General features: G+C 41.0%; 2 protein-coding genes across 5 annotated transcripts; one reads left to right on the top strand and one right to left on the bottom strand.

The window, feature by feature from the left end:
- The first annotated feature begins 128 nt into the window (after positions 1-128).
- Positions 129-3,645, top strand: LOC112453353 (bifunctional arginine demethylase and lysyl-hydroxylase PSR). Of its 3 annotated transcripts, none has more exons than XM_025014077.1 (7): positions 129-643; positions 744-833; positions 1,438-1,643; positions 1,943-2,225; positions 2,563-2,918; positions 3,082-3,314; positions 3,468-3,645. In XM_025014077.1, the coding sequence occupies exons 2-7, from the start codon at positions 761-763 to the stop codon at positions 3,493-3,495; spliced, it is 1,179 nt and encodes a 392-aa protein (XP_024869845.1). In that variant the 5' UTR covers positions 129-643; positions 744-760; the 3' UTR covers positions 3,496-3,645. The 3 variants fall into 3 exon arrangements, with proteins under 3 accessions (XP_024869845.1, XP_024869846.1, XP_024869844.1); XM_025014078.1 differs by having other exon boundaries at positions 130-643; positions 759-833; XM_025014076.1 differs by having other exon boundaries at positions 130-643; positions 725-833.
- A 267-nt stretch (positions 3,646-3,912) lies between these two features.
- On the bottom strand, positions 3,913-13,634 carry LOC112453297 (kinesin-like protein KIF21A). Of its 2 annotated transcripts, none has more exons than XM_025013946.1 (16): positions 12,652-13,634; positions 11,413-11,797; positions 10,879-11,325; positions 10,682-10,790; positions 10,349-10,552; positions 9,931-10,235; positions 9,621-9,855; positions 8,573-9,474; positions 8,147-8,496; positions 7,737-7,925; positions 7,462-7,581; positions 6,162-6,330; positions 5,982-6,087; positions 5,314-5,868; positions 4,964-5,234; positions 3,913-4,773 (listed from the first exon to the last, which is right to left on the bottom strand). In XM_025013946.1, the coding sequence occupies exons 1-16, from the start codon at positions 12,684-12,686 to the stop codon at positions 4,701-4,703; spliced, it is 4,455 nt and encodes a 1,484-aa protein (XP_024869714.1). In that variant the 5' UTR covers positions 12,687-13,634; the 3' UTR covers positions 3,913-4,700. The 2 variants fall into 2 exon arrangements, with proteins under 2 accessions (XP_024869714.1, XP_024869713.1); XM_025013945.1 differs by having other exon boundaries at positions 3,913-4,084.
- Between the last annotated feature and the right edge of the window lie 5 nt (positions 13,635-13,639).

The following is a 13,639-nucleotide window of genomic DNA, read 5'->3' as shown; positions in this document are numbered from 1 at the left end:
AGCAGTCCGGAGTCCAGACATTCCCCTCTTCGCCTCTTCGATGTTGACCACTGGACGCGATCAGCGACAGTGATAGCCAATGAGAGCTCTGCTTTTTCCGAACTGGAATTTTTCACTAGAAAAGCAGAGCTCTCATTGGATATCACTGTCGCTCATCGCGTCCAGGGGGCCTATTACGGTTCTTGAAACGAGGTGAAAATACGAAAAGTGAACTGACTTACTAGATTTTGACCAATTCGTCTTATCAACACTCCGCGTTGATTGGTTGGTTCTAAAAGTAAGAGCCAATCAGGTTCGACTGCTACTGAGCGGCTTGGTCTGCTGAACACGACCACACGACCAATGAAATCGTATAATATGTGCCCGGGCCTTTAGGGATTTCAAGCAATACGAACAAACCTACTGTCACCTGTCATCTGTCATCTGTCACCTGTCACGTAGATTGAATGCGCAGAAGCGTAAAGTTTTTTCTCTCGATCTGGCAGCACTGACTGGCACTGAGCCCGCGTATGTACCAGATTACCATCCGCCTGATCTGCCATCCACAGTCCGCTATCCGCTATCGCCGATTATTACTAAACGACGTTTTTGCAACGTCGTGACGTGAGTGGTCGTGACTCCGGAGTCGTGAGTCGTGGTGGTGGTGAGTCGTCCAACGTTTTGCAACGTTTTCAAATTTTGTTACCTATTGCGCGATTTGTAAATATATTCTCTCTGATATTAGAATATAAATATAAATATAGACAATACAAACGCAGTCATGACGGAAGAGTGGAAGCTGGATCATCGCGCGAGAAAGAGGATCAAGGAGGTGAAAAAGAAGGCTCGACCAGGTAAAGAAGATGAAACTTGGGCGATCTATAATCTACCTACCTACCTACCTACCTACCTACCTGCCTACCTGCCGTTAGTTACCGCAAAGTGACAACTGACAAGTCGTCGACAACATACATCGATATAACCTTTCTTCGTTTTCCGTTTCATGTGTCCGTTCGTGTATGCGTGGCGTTATCCGTTATCCGTTATCCGTTAAACGGTTAAACGCCCAAGCTTGAAGCTTGACGTGTAATGAAATCATTGCAAAATTACCGTGCTTACCGGCTCCGTACGTACGCGTATTTCGAAGAAGAGTTGACTTTTCAAGAAAGAGTTATCGAGTACCATTCCCTGCTCTTGAGACCTTGAACCCCTCGAACGACGGTCGAGTCGACGACGATGATGTACGTCGCTTTCCCGAATAATCTTAATCCACTTGTCCACCTTTAGGCATCCAATGCGATTCATGGCATTTGTGGGAACACATTTATTTTATTACATTACATACATATGTAACATTGCGACTATGCAACTGTGCAGTTTTATTTTGTACAAAATAATTTAAATGACAGCCGAGAATTAAAAGTCCAGTGCCGAAAACTCCTAATGCGTCCTGTTTAGAGCTCGCGGATAAGGCAGCGTGGATTCAGCACGGCTACAGTAAGAGATTCCAAAAGTTTTGGGACGTTCAAGACAATGCCGAACGAATCGACGAGTCCAACGTGACTACGGAAGAATTCGTAGAAAAATACGAGAAACCTTATAAGCCTGTGATAATACGAGGTGTTCAAAATGGCTGGAGGGCCCAACACAAATGGACTATAGAGGTTGGTTTTAGTATCATCATTTTTTTATTACATATGTAAGGATGTACATGTAAATGGATTCTCAACACATCTCTGTCCCATATGACATATGACTCTCACCGGGTTCACGGGTTGTTTCTCCTTTGCGAGCACGTAAACTACCTACGTCGCCTACGTATTTCAAGAGACTATTAGCAAACTCTAAATTTTATTTATCTATTCGCGTGAGAAAGAAAAGACGTCTAGTCATGTCTTTACGCCCAACTTGCAGAAATAAGTTTGATATAAGGATTACCGATGACTTTCTTCTTCGATTTCAGAGGCTAGCAAAGAAATATCGGAATCAAAAGTTTAAATGTGGAGAAGACAATGAAGGATATAGTGTAAAAATGAAGATGAAGTACTACGTTCGATACATGTTTAATAATGAAGATGATTCTCCTTTATACATTTTTGATAGCTCATTTGGTGAACATCCGAGACGAAAAAAATTGTTAGATGATTATGTAATTCCTAAATACTTTCGAGATGATCTTTTTCATCATGCCGGGGAACATCGAAGACCGCCGTATCGTTGGTTTGTTATGGGGCCTGCAAGATCTGGTAAATAGGTTAATACACTAAACGGGTATGTGGATTGCGTGTATGTGCGCGCGCGCGCGCGCGTCACTGAATTTTCCATCTAATCAAAAAAGGAGTACGTGTTATTAAATATATAAATATATTGAAAGTGTGAAACAAAATTTTTTTTTATATGAACGTGTTTTTGAAAGAGTTTAAATATTAAAATATTTATGTACTTGTGCTGTTTTTAAACTGTACGAGCTTCTAAAGACTTGGCGCTTATATGCCATACGTCAATACGACGTTGTCTCGTGTGTTGTAATGAGCAGTTAATGAAGCATAAAAAGATACATTCTACTAAAAAAAATTGCAACAGGTACAGGGATACATATAGACCCATTGGGTACCAGTGCGTGGAACGCGTTAATTTCCGGCCATAAACGCTGGTGTCTGTTTCCTACGCATACTCCTCGCGAACTTCTGAAAGTAACCGCAGCCGAAGGTGGGAAACAGAGAGACGAAGCCATTACGTGGTTTTCCATTGTCTATCCACGCACAAAACTACCTACTTGGCCAAAAGATTGTCGCCCAATAGAGATTCTGCAGACGCCTGGTGAGACCGTCTTCATTCCCGGCGGATGGTGGCACATCGTATTAAATCTGGACGAAACTATAGCGGTCACGCAGAATTTCTGTTCGCGTACCAACTTTCCGGTAGTTTGGCATAAAACGGTAAGAACTCGATGCAAAATATAAATACGTTTGTTATTATAATGATTTTTTGTTATACGTGTTACGAAATATCAACGTAAGATTATTTAGCAAGGATACTTGGACGTATATGCATATAATGCACAAGCCCTATGAAAACTAACAATAACTTGATCGCAAACAGGTACGAGGAAGACCAAAATTGTCGCGAAAATGGTTAAAAGTACTCAACGATAAAGAACCCGAACTGGCAACCTTAGCAGAAACTATAGACGTGAAAGAAGATACCGGTGTTGCCAGTGATTCATCGAGCGGTTCTTCGAGTAGCTCTTCGAGCAGTACCAGCAGTAGTCAATCTGAAGATAGTGAGGATGACAGTGGTCAAGAATCACTTACCGCACACAAAAAGAAAAAGAGGTATACATACATATATATAAAAATCCATACAAAAATGCTGCAAAATTATCGTGTACTATTCCTTTTTCCTCCTTTTTTTCTTTATACAATCAATTTATTTTTCATGACACGTATGAATATAATTAAGGCATAATACTGTTTTAAAATTTTCAGAAGAAAATTGACTAATAACCAACCCTGACAATATCCAGTATTTGGAACCTACAGAGACCTCAGACTGTACAGTATTAACCAACAATTATTATTTGTACTAAGAATAAATATTATAATTATTATACGTACGATCATATCTTTATGTTCATAACAAAATAAATATCAGATAACATATAAATTTTTTTTCCTATCAGACAATATTTTCTCCAAGCCCTGCATTTAGGCATCTTATGATAATGCACATTATTCCTATTCCAAACAGACGTTAACATTATAATTCGTCATCTTGTTAGTTAAACGACAAACATACGTATTGTCCTGCAGGTTTTTTTTTATTATCACACGTCCTAATATTTATTAAAATTACGCGAGAGTCAAAACATAAAAAAAACCGTTTAGGAAGAATATTTTCAACAATCGATTAAAAAATCAATGCAATAGCAATGTATAAAAAAAAGGATCAAGTGCATTATCATTTAAATTAAACTAAAACTGTATAATTGCAAATTAAATATAATACGTAGTATACGACACACATGTGTTAGCTTTTGAGTGAGTTGCTCCTGTGGAAGGTCCTTGCGTCTCGTTTATAGTTCCACAATTTCACAGTTCCATCGCTTCGTATCGACACGATGACCATGCAAAGCACCAAAGTGGAGTAAACAACATAGAAGCAAATAATAACGAATTAAACATCCATACACCCTAGACTGATAGACTTGTTACACGTGTCAAAAAACTGATTTTATTGAATTATTTATCTTTGGGATTTATTATACTAGCAAAAGAATGATTATTATTATCTACATATTTTATTTCGTATATAGCAAGAAGATGCTCGTGGATCTCGCGTACTTATAAATTTAATCCTCTCAAACATGACGTTCAATTTTGAAAATGGCTATGAATTTTGTAGCGGCGATTAAATTATGCCAACAAGATTTGCAGAAATAATGCGAACGTAAATATAGACACCAAGTTTACAAAATGTAATCGCACATCTTTATTCGACTTTAAGCTTTTAGTATTTTAGTTATTGTATTGTATGGTATAGCGTTGCGTATAAAATGTATGGTAAAACATTCGATGAAGGCATAACAAATAATGTAGCTTTACCGCCGCATTATGTGTAAAATCTTTTGAATATTGAAATACAGGTAACGGCATGCACATTATCAGAAAAATATAAGATAAACGAACACACAGTGACGCACAAGCAAAAAGCAAATAAGGTTAAAGGGAAACTGTGGAGATGGACATGGATAATGAGGAATCGGGTATACGCCACAGCTTCACCTCCCCAGAGCTGAAATCAACATCCGAGACGTTATTTTACTCGGGATATCACGTCGCGGATTGCTGAACCGAAGTATGCATATCTGATACGCTAACAGTCATTTTACGGACCGTTAGAGAGTTATTGTATTATCGAATATTGTATTTTCGACACACCGAGCTGGATATATAAAAGCATTAAAACATTTGGATTGTCTTACTTGCTCGCTGTAAATATATGCTGCTGATTGGTCACGATAGCATTGATAGCAGAAGCGTGCGCTCGCACTTCTCCGATAGGCGTACATTCCCCTAAATGATCTTTAGGAACTGACCATGCTTTCAATATACCACCGCGACATCCCGAAATCATTATGGAACCGTTATTTATCGTACACAATCCCAAAATCCAATCTTTGTGAGCGTTGTTTAGGGATTGAACCAATTCCATTTTGCTTAGATCCCATCGTTTAATGCACATATCTCTAGAGCCTGAAGATGATTAATTAATAATAAATGATTTGAACTTGATCGCGCAGTAATACACAGACGAAAAAACGACATGACGCACCGGAAAATAATGTAGAACCGATTGTTGCTAAGCATTGAACTCCGTCATAATGTGGTGGCGCTAAACTAACGGACGGTCCGGATATATTAGGCTCGGCGAGAGATATCAAATGATCCTTGCTACCCGCTATTACTCTACCATCCTCAGCAACGGCCAAGCACATAACGGCCGCTGTGTGTGGTGTGCTCAATCTAGCGGTGTACGTCAATTTACGAAGATCCCATATCCTAACTTTATCGCTAGCTGCAGTATATAGTTCCTGTTCGTCCAAACTGAGCGCTAAATCGTTAATCGTTGTTTCGCCCATGGGGACCTGAAGTATCCTAGACGGAGTCGATAATGCGATAGGGCCGCTTTGAGCTTGACCCGAAGAAAGCAACGTTTTTATGCAGTTGTTGCCCGTTCTTAAATCCCAAACTTTAACGTATGCCGCGGATACGCTAAATAGAAGCTGATGAACAGCGGAATACTTTACGGCAACGACGTTATTGGGATGTCCACCTAAAGTCAAACTTTCAATTCCCGTCTCCAAGTCCCATACTTTCACGGTGCGATCTAAAAATTCACAAAGTAACTCGTTTGTTATTGCGGTCAGGTTATGCTTGATCAAATATATATTTCTCGATACCATTCGATCTGCGCATTCACGGCATTCATATATATTATACCTTTCGAGCCGCTGAAAAGTAAATCTGATGTCACGCATATAGTAAGGACAGCTTTGTTATGTCCTTCCGCAACATGAGAACATTGCAAAATGGCCCGTGGTTGCACCTAATAGAAGAATGATATCTAATACTTGGGTCCGAAAGAGAGGCAGGAGGCTCATTACCAGTTTGTGTGCTTACCTTGCCCTGATACTGCGAGATAATTCCTTTCATTGGTTGTGGCTCAGACGCGACTAGCTGCCTGTTCGCAGTTAATCTGGAGAATACGTTTTCCTCGCGGCTATTGAAACGTCTGTACGTAGTCGGTGATCCAGGAGGTGAAGATATATCCGTATGCGCTACCTGCTCCCTAATAGGTGTGTTATGTTAGCGTGTTAGTTTAGCCGGCATTTGGCTAATAATCATGCCGACTTGAAAATTATATTAAACATGCGTGCACAGGAAAGAGATAATGAAATATTATATTAATCCAGTGTATAGGAATATAGTGCACACGTAAGCACACGTATTCATCATTTCAGCCATCATCAAATGCAAATTTCGTACTTAGAAATATGTAAGTAAGGAACAGCCAAAAGGAGGTCTTTCGATAGCTATCGTATTTCCGCGTGTTGTTTAAAATTTTGTCTTTTATTCTTTATCCTATATTACAAAACATATAATATTCTTATGTCTATACATATTGAAGATACATGTTCCGTATAAACTAGTCTAAATTCCGTATAAACATGTCTTTTCTTATTGCAATTATTAATAACATGTTAATGTAATTTAAGAGTTAAATATATATAGAAATGATATATCGTGTCAGATTCATTGCAGTAATATATACATTATATATTACTGTAAAATCGATTAATGTACATGTCTTACTTATTTGTAAATGTATAAACCTAGATTTACTTTTTTTTCCGTTAGATTTTATTATTAGAGAAAACGTATACTCCATATTATATGCATGTGCGTACATATATTGATGTATGTATAGTATGGATAGTTTCATATATATAGATATATATACTATCCACATATAAGGTTATATTTTATTTCACAATGTATTATAACTCTTGGAAATGTTTATCGTAATGCCTGACAAGTTCAGAGACATTATATATATCTATGGAGAGTAATAAAAAAACGAGAATACTTCTTGTAATATAACGCAACTAAATGCGTATATTTTGTAACAACTTATGTACTGAAAAGTTTGTTCCCCCCCCCCCCCCCCACCCATGAAATCTGTAGCATTTAATATTTTTTCACGCTTACGGTTATTTTAATATGCGCGCATTCAAATTATTAATTATTATATTCTTAGGCACGAAATACTTGCACTTGATTCTTGTCTCCAACAAAATCAATAAAATAAAGATTATCCCGAGAAAATAAAAGTCATCTAGATAGTGCATGGAATAGGACGTCAAGAAAGAAATATATAAGGAATACAAGAACAAGAATGTGCTGCAGGATAATCACTCACATGGAGCCTCCACCAGGATGAATCGGCCGTCGCAGAGCTCTGGGCGATGTACTGTCGCGACGACTCAAAGTTGGCGATCCACCAGTACTACCGTACTGATTTCTCGTTAATACCAGTCCCCTGTACGCGAAAATTGAAACAAACATACAAACATAAATATATTGCAGACGTGTACATTCACTTACAGACGTACTATATGTAGTAAATTTCCCGAATGTATCACTTTCGCAAACTGATGAGATTTGCACGTACAAGTCCAAAAGTCATATACTTACTTTAGACTACCTGGTGCACTGGGGACCCTAGTAAGAGGATGATTATGATTTTGATTCTGATCGTCTGCCTTGACATTTTCAGGATTAGCGTGTATACCATAGAGAAGTTCTTGTGGTTGCGTTGTTCTTCTTCTAACTTTACTATTACGCTGTCTTTCTTCGCCAAGTATAATTTGACCGTAACTTTCACTATCAAACGAGATATGAATAAAAATGAAATGCATACAATATTAATGCAGAGAATAAATGTCGCGAAAAATAATCCGTACATAAAAAGAAAAAGGTAGTTTAAAATATTGTTGAAATCAACATTTAAATTACATTCTTGAAAAAATGCTGCCACGTCGAAAGACTTGAAGTAAAATGGAAAATTATATCGAAAGAGCGATATATACTGTCGCTTGACTTACTTATCAGGAGAGGAGCTTCTTGAACTAGCTGGGCTATAAGCTAATACATTGTTCTGCGTGTTTGTGAGAGATAAAAGATCTCTATCGCGTAAAACGTGCTCCAACAATTGATGTTGTACATCGCTTTCTTGCGCAACTTGATTGAGTCGTGATTCCATATCTCGCACCTCGAGCTGCTTTTGCGCAGCTATGCAGCTTTGCTCCACGGTAAATGCGAGCATTCGTTGAAGTAAGTACTGTGCTTCGTCTACTGTTCGAATTGTAGAGATGAGCGTTTCGACACCGGGTTCATTCTCCGCTTCACCATCGCCCATCTCGACCATGTCCCGCTGACATTCCGCAATACTATCCTGTAAAATTTTGTACATTATAGTAACATAGAAATAAGGACGATCGTTAAATCGCATTAAACTGTTAATGTATTACCTGTAGATAACTGATTTTACTTTCCACATTATCGATTTCTTCATCGATATCGACGGTATCACCTCTCGCGCTTGTAATTTGACTCCTCTGTTTTTGAAGCTTCTCCAAATCTCTTCCCAACTCTTCTCTTTCTTGAAGTAGTCTTTCCATCTCTCTCTCCGTTTCCGCGGCAGCTTGTTTCGCTAATGCTTGTTTAGCGATTGTTCTCTCGAACGTCTGCCACCTTTGCTTCAGTGCTTTAGGATTAAGTGGCTTGACTGGTGCACGACCGGCAGCTTTTTGACTCAATCCTTTATCCCTTTTTCGTAGTGCCGTTACTTCCTCTTGTTTACGCCTAAGAACAACTTCCTTCATTCTCTTGTCAGCTTCTAGCGTTCTGATCACGTTTGCATGCCTACGACTTTCCTTACGTAACTGTGCTATTTCTCTATTGCGTCTCAGTTCGTTTTCTTTATGCCGTTGGGCTTCTTCCCGCATTTTATTTAAAAGTTTTACCTTTGCCCTCTTCATTTCCGAAAGCTCGTTTCTCAGGCCTCTCAACCTACTTTCATTCTGAGACTGGTTCTTCAATAACCTTGCATGTTCTTTTTTAGCAGATTGTAGAAGACGCATCTCTTTTTGCATGTTAGCGAGCTTCTTCTCGTACTCGTCGCGTACGTTTTTCACTTTTTCGGTAGGCGGTGTAGGTTGTTGCTGCAAAGACAACAACACTTTGTCCCTTTCTTCTTGAGTGTCTCTAATACGAGCTTGCAATTGAGACAATTTATCCTCATAGTGCTGCTTCATAGTTTGTAAACGTCTTTGAGAGAGCTCAAGCTCTTGTATCAAGCGCTGCTTAACATCGATATCGGAAGTTAGCGCTTCTAATTCACGACCCATAGCTGCCTCTTCTTCGTCTTCTTCTGCAAAAATGAAAATGACATGATATGATTAGGCCATTAGGCTGTAGTGTTTCTGTTACCAAGTGTGTTACGTGTGCAAACATAACTATAAAAGACACTAAAAATATATACATGACAAAGAATAGGACACATGCGTTTAAACGTGCCTTTACGATCGGAATCGTCGTCGGAATCATCCTCGCTTACAGAATCCTGTGCAGTCTCCGCATCATCTATTTCTCCCTCGTCCATTGACCTGGTAGTCGTACCACCGTGACTGTGTTGTTCTTTCAAGGCTCTTAACGTTTCTATCTCTTTTTCGACGTCTCTTTTAGCGTCGATCAACACGGATGCAGAATCGGAATGAAATGAACTATCCCCGTATGGATTCGCCGCGTTAACCTAATGAAACGTTCATCAATATATCGGGGTCGGTAAATCTGTTACATCTGTTACATCATGGTAACTGAGATATACCTGCATTTGCCTTTTTTTTAAGTGCTGATACATAGCTTCCGCTTCCAATAGACGAGCTCTCAACTCTTCTATTTCTTGAACGTAGCCCTGTATCAAGCTAGTCACTTGGTCATCACCTTTGCTCGATGCCGCTAGCCATTGACCCGCTGCTTTTTCCGCCAACAACAGAGCATTCTTGGCGGTTAATGCCTCAACCGTCTCCGAAAGTGCTTTCACTCTAGTGCGAAGACTCTGTACGTCGCTACTCAGCATTTGATTTTCATGCCAGGCGTCGTTAACTCCGTCTTCACCGACGATTCTCTTGCCTAAAGAAAAGAAAGACAGATGTATGTATAATGTTACACGTAAGACAGGAAGCTTAAGATGGGAGCTTAAGATAGGTAACTAGAGCTTAAGATAGGAAGAGTTTCGAACATACCTTGCCTATATTCCATCAATTCCACATGAAGCTGTTGAATCTCTCGTCGTAGCGAAGCGATCGTTCTCGAGCTCTTGTCCTGGTTAATGGTAACTTTATTCTTTATATTTCTCGCTCGATTCGCGTATTTTAACGTACTCAGAGTTTCCATAAAATCTCTGTCGCTTGGCGATACACACGCTATCATAACCGTTTGACTATTTCCTGCAATGTACATGTACGTGATGGAATATTGTAAAATAGAATATGATAAAATCTTAACGCCTCGTACATACTCGGAAGTACTTTGCTCTTTGTTAAACTATAATTATATACGATATAGAGACGTTTTACCTCCGAGAGAATCTTGAAGTAATCTGGTTAACTTTGAGTCTCTGTACGGTATGTGCAAGGCTTTCTTTGTTTTATCACCGAGAGCAGAAATGACGTTACCCAGGGCCAACTATGGAAAAAGATACAGGGTCACGATATACACACACACACACACGCATTCTTATTTAAGTGCGTTCCTCAAAAGGATCTACCCTTACCAATCCACAATTTATAGAAATGCCTTCCTTCGCTCTGTCACCGGTAGCGCCTGTTCTCTTTAATCTCTCGGAACCGGCCAAATCGACAAAGTGAAATTTGGCGGTTAACGTTTCAAATTCATTCGCTACGTCGACACCACTCGTGTCGACATCCGCGTCAGGATCTTCGACTTTGATGCATCTTTGCTGTTTGACGTACAACGTAAATATCGCGTGCGATCTGGAGGACTGCGTGTTCATTTGCGTAGATCCGGTCGTGCGCGATAACGCGCCCACACGAAGATACTCTAAGGCTTGTTCAGGGCTGGTAACGACGCGCGGCTCTACGCCAGCCAGATGTATGTTACCCATTGTATCCTCGTGAATACGCGCACCACCCCTCGGTCCTCCTGGCTCCAACAAATCTTTCAAATCTTCATTATATAATTCCAAGAATTGTGCTGTAACCTGGTGACAAGAGACACATCGTCATTGAGAAAGTTTGTGTGTCATCTAAATTAAAGAGAGTAGGTATTCTAAAGTTGCTAAACGGACCTTAAACTCCGGAGGCATTTGCACGCGTTCCCTCGCGCGCTGCTGTTTATCCGCTATTCCATCGAAAAGATGTCTAATAGCTCTAGGTATGATCCCGACGATAGTCTCGTCGACCTCTACGTCAAAACCGGTGCCCATAGTGTAAGTTTTACCAGAGCCGGTTTGCCCGTAGGCAAGAACCGTCGCGTTGTAGCCGTCCAGCGCGCCTTCCACGAGACGGCTCACGCATGTTTCGTAAATCGCGCTTTGATTCACCGGAGTATCGAACACGTAGTCGTACGTAAAGGCCTTGTCAGGTCCGAGAAAAACTTGCGGCTCCCCTTGAGGTACCTGAGTACAAATCCTGCACATGTCGATTACTTCGCGAGCTACTTGAGGCCTTATTCTGCAACAGACAACCACACGCGTTAAAAAACGATTAAAAAACGATGAGGAACAAGCGCTTTTGAATAAATGACATATCGTAATGAGTTAATGACATATATCATATTTGAAATCCTGTTTGAAAGTCGACGACTCAATATCGTCGATGATGTTGATGAAGGTCGCTCGCATCTCCAACTCTCGGAACTCTCGGAAGGTGGACGCAACACCGCACCGGCGCGGCGGCGTGCGGCCTACGCGCTTGTGTCATAAAAGGACATGCTCGAGACTCGCGAGCCTCGCGAGTCAAGTTTCTTCTGGCGTAATGTAAAACGTACGCGAAAAAAGTCGAATCTCTTTTCTCTTATCTCGCGCGCGGCGCGCGTTTCATGACCCTCCGCCCTCGTAATGAACGAGGAGACTCAAATTCAATATTGAGCACGCACCTTTTATTATTATACCTATACTCTCCACCGGCACGGCGGTATTCCTTACGTCTTACGTCAACCTTGTTTTGACATAAGACGTAAGGAGTAAGCACACATTGGAGATCGAAGGCATAACGTGACAAGTTATAAAGGGCAGCATATCTTGTATCTATCAGCGTGAGAATTTGCAACGGCAACGTGTCTTTTTATTATTTCCAACATTCCGATTCCGCATTGTCTCGTGAATTTAGAGAAACTGTTTAGAGAAATGCGCGTGTTCGAATGCGCGCGGGGTCGCAGATTGTCGTCTGATCCAGTATCCACTCATTCGGCGCTCAAGCGTCTTTCATCAGCGGATCAGCCCTCACGACCGGACCGACACCGGCGTGTCTCAAGCCCGAGAGCCCGAGAGTGATTTCAATTTTATATAAATGTATTATTTACTTACCGCACGGCAACGCGTACGCTCGAATCGTCCGCCATCTCGCTACGTGCGGCTATTAGTCGTCTATGTGAGGATCCTGAGGATACCGTTGTGAGGATCAAGAAGACAGCTTTCGCTGTATTAGGCTAAACGTAGGCCAAAATGGGCCGAAGGCGAACGACTGCAGGCAGTTACAGTTACGATCCTCCGCTATGCGACAAAGCCAAGAACATTGTGCCGTGTGCTCGCGCACGCGTTATCAGGCACAATAATCGTGAAAACTTGACATCTCTCATGGGTGACGGGTGACTGTCATGTCACCGTGCACCGTGCATCTCTCGCACGTCGCAATCTACGCGACGCCGCGCCGCGCCGCGCCGCGCCGACGGTACTCACTAGTCACTACTTCCTACTCACTAACCAGTCACCAAACAATCGCGACATTAGCGTGGGAGTGAGAGCCTGATGGGCTTGAGCCTTGAGCTGCCTGAAGCAGCCTGAAGTCTGTCAACATCAGTCAATATCATCGTTGTCTCCTCTACTACGTGAAACACTTGTACGGACACGTATACGTGTAGTAAAATTCATTGAGAAAGGCCATGTCGCATGCCGCGTGTCAAGCACGCGTTGGACTCGTTGGAGTTGGAAACGATATAGCCATACCCAGCCTGCCCACTGCCCACTGCCCAGCCATCAGCCACCATCAGCCATACCACAACCACACAGACACAGACTCTCATTTCACAAGCTGTCACAGACGACACAGCAGACGCACAGTTACCAACAGTTACTAGTTACAGTTTACAGCGAAAAAATATCTGCATACGGGCGCCATCTATCCGGTATCGTTGCAAGTTGCAAGACACTAATGGTATTTGATGGTACGTTCGTACGTTCTACACCGATACCGACAGTACGTTATTGATTGCCGGTAAGACCATTTTTAGGAGAATCCTAAAAATCTATTATTTATACATATAAACAAAAAGAAAAGTTAAGCATCGTTTGCTAA

The sequence above is a fragment of the Temnothorax curvispinosus genome, unplaced genomic scaffold (assembly GCF_003070985.1).
Source record: "Temnothorax curvispinosus isolate PA1 unplaced genomic scaffold, ASM307098v1 QBEX01004246.1, whole genome shotgun sequence".
Classification (NCBI taxonomy): Eukaryota; Metazoa; Arthropoda; class Insecta; order Hymenoptera; family Formicidae; genus Temnothorax; species Temnothorax curvispinosus.
Note: the sequence above shows the minus strand (reverse complement) of the source record. Positions and strands in the feature narration are given on the sequence as shown.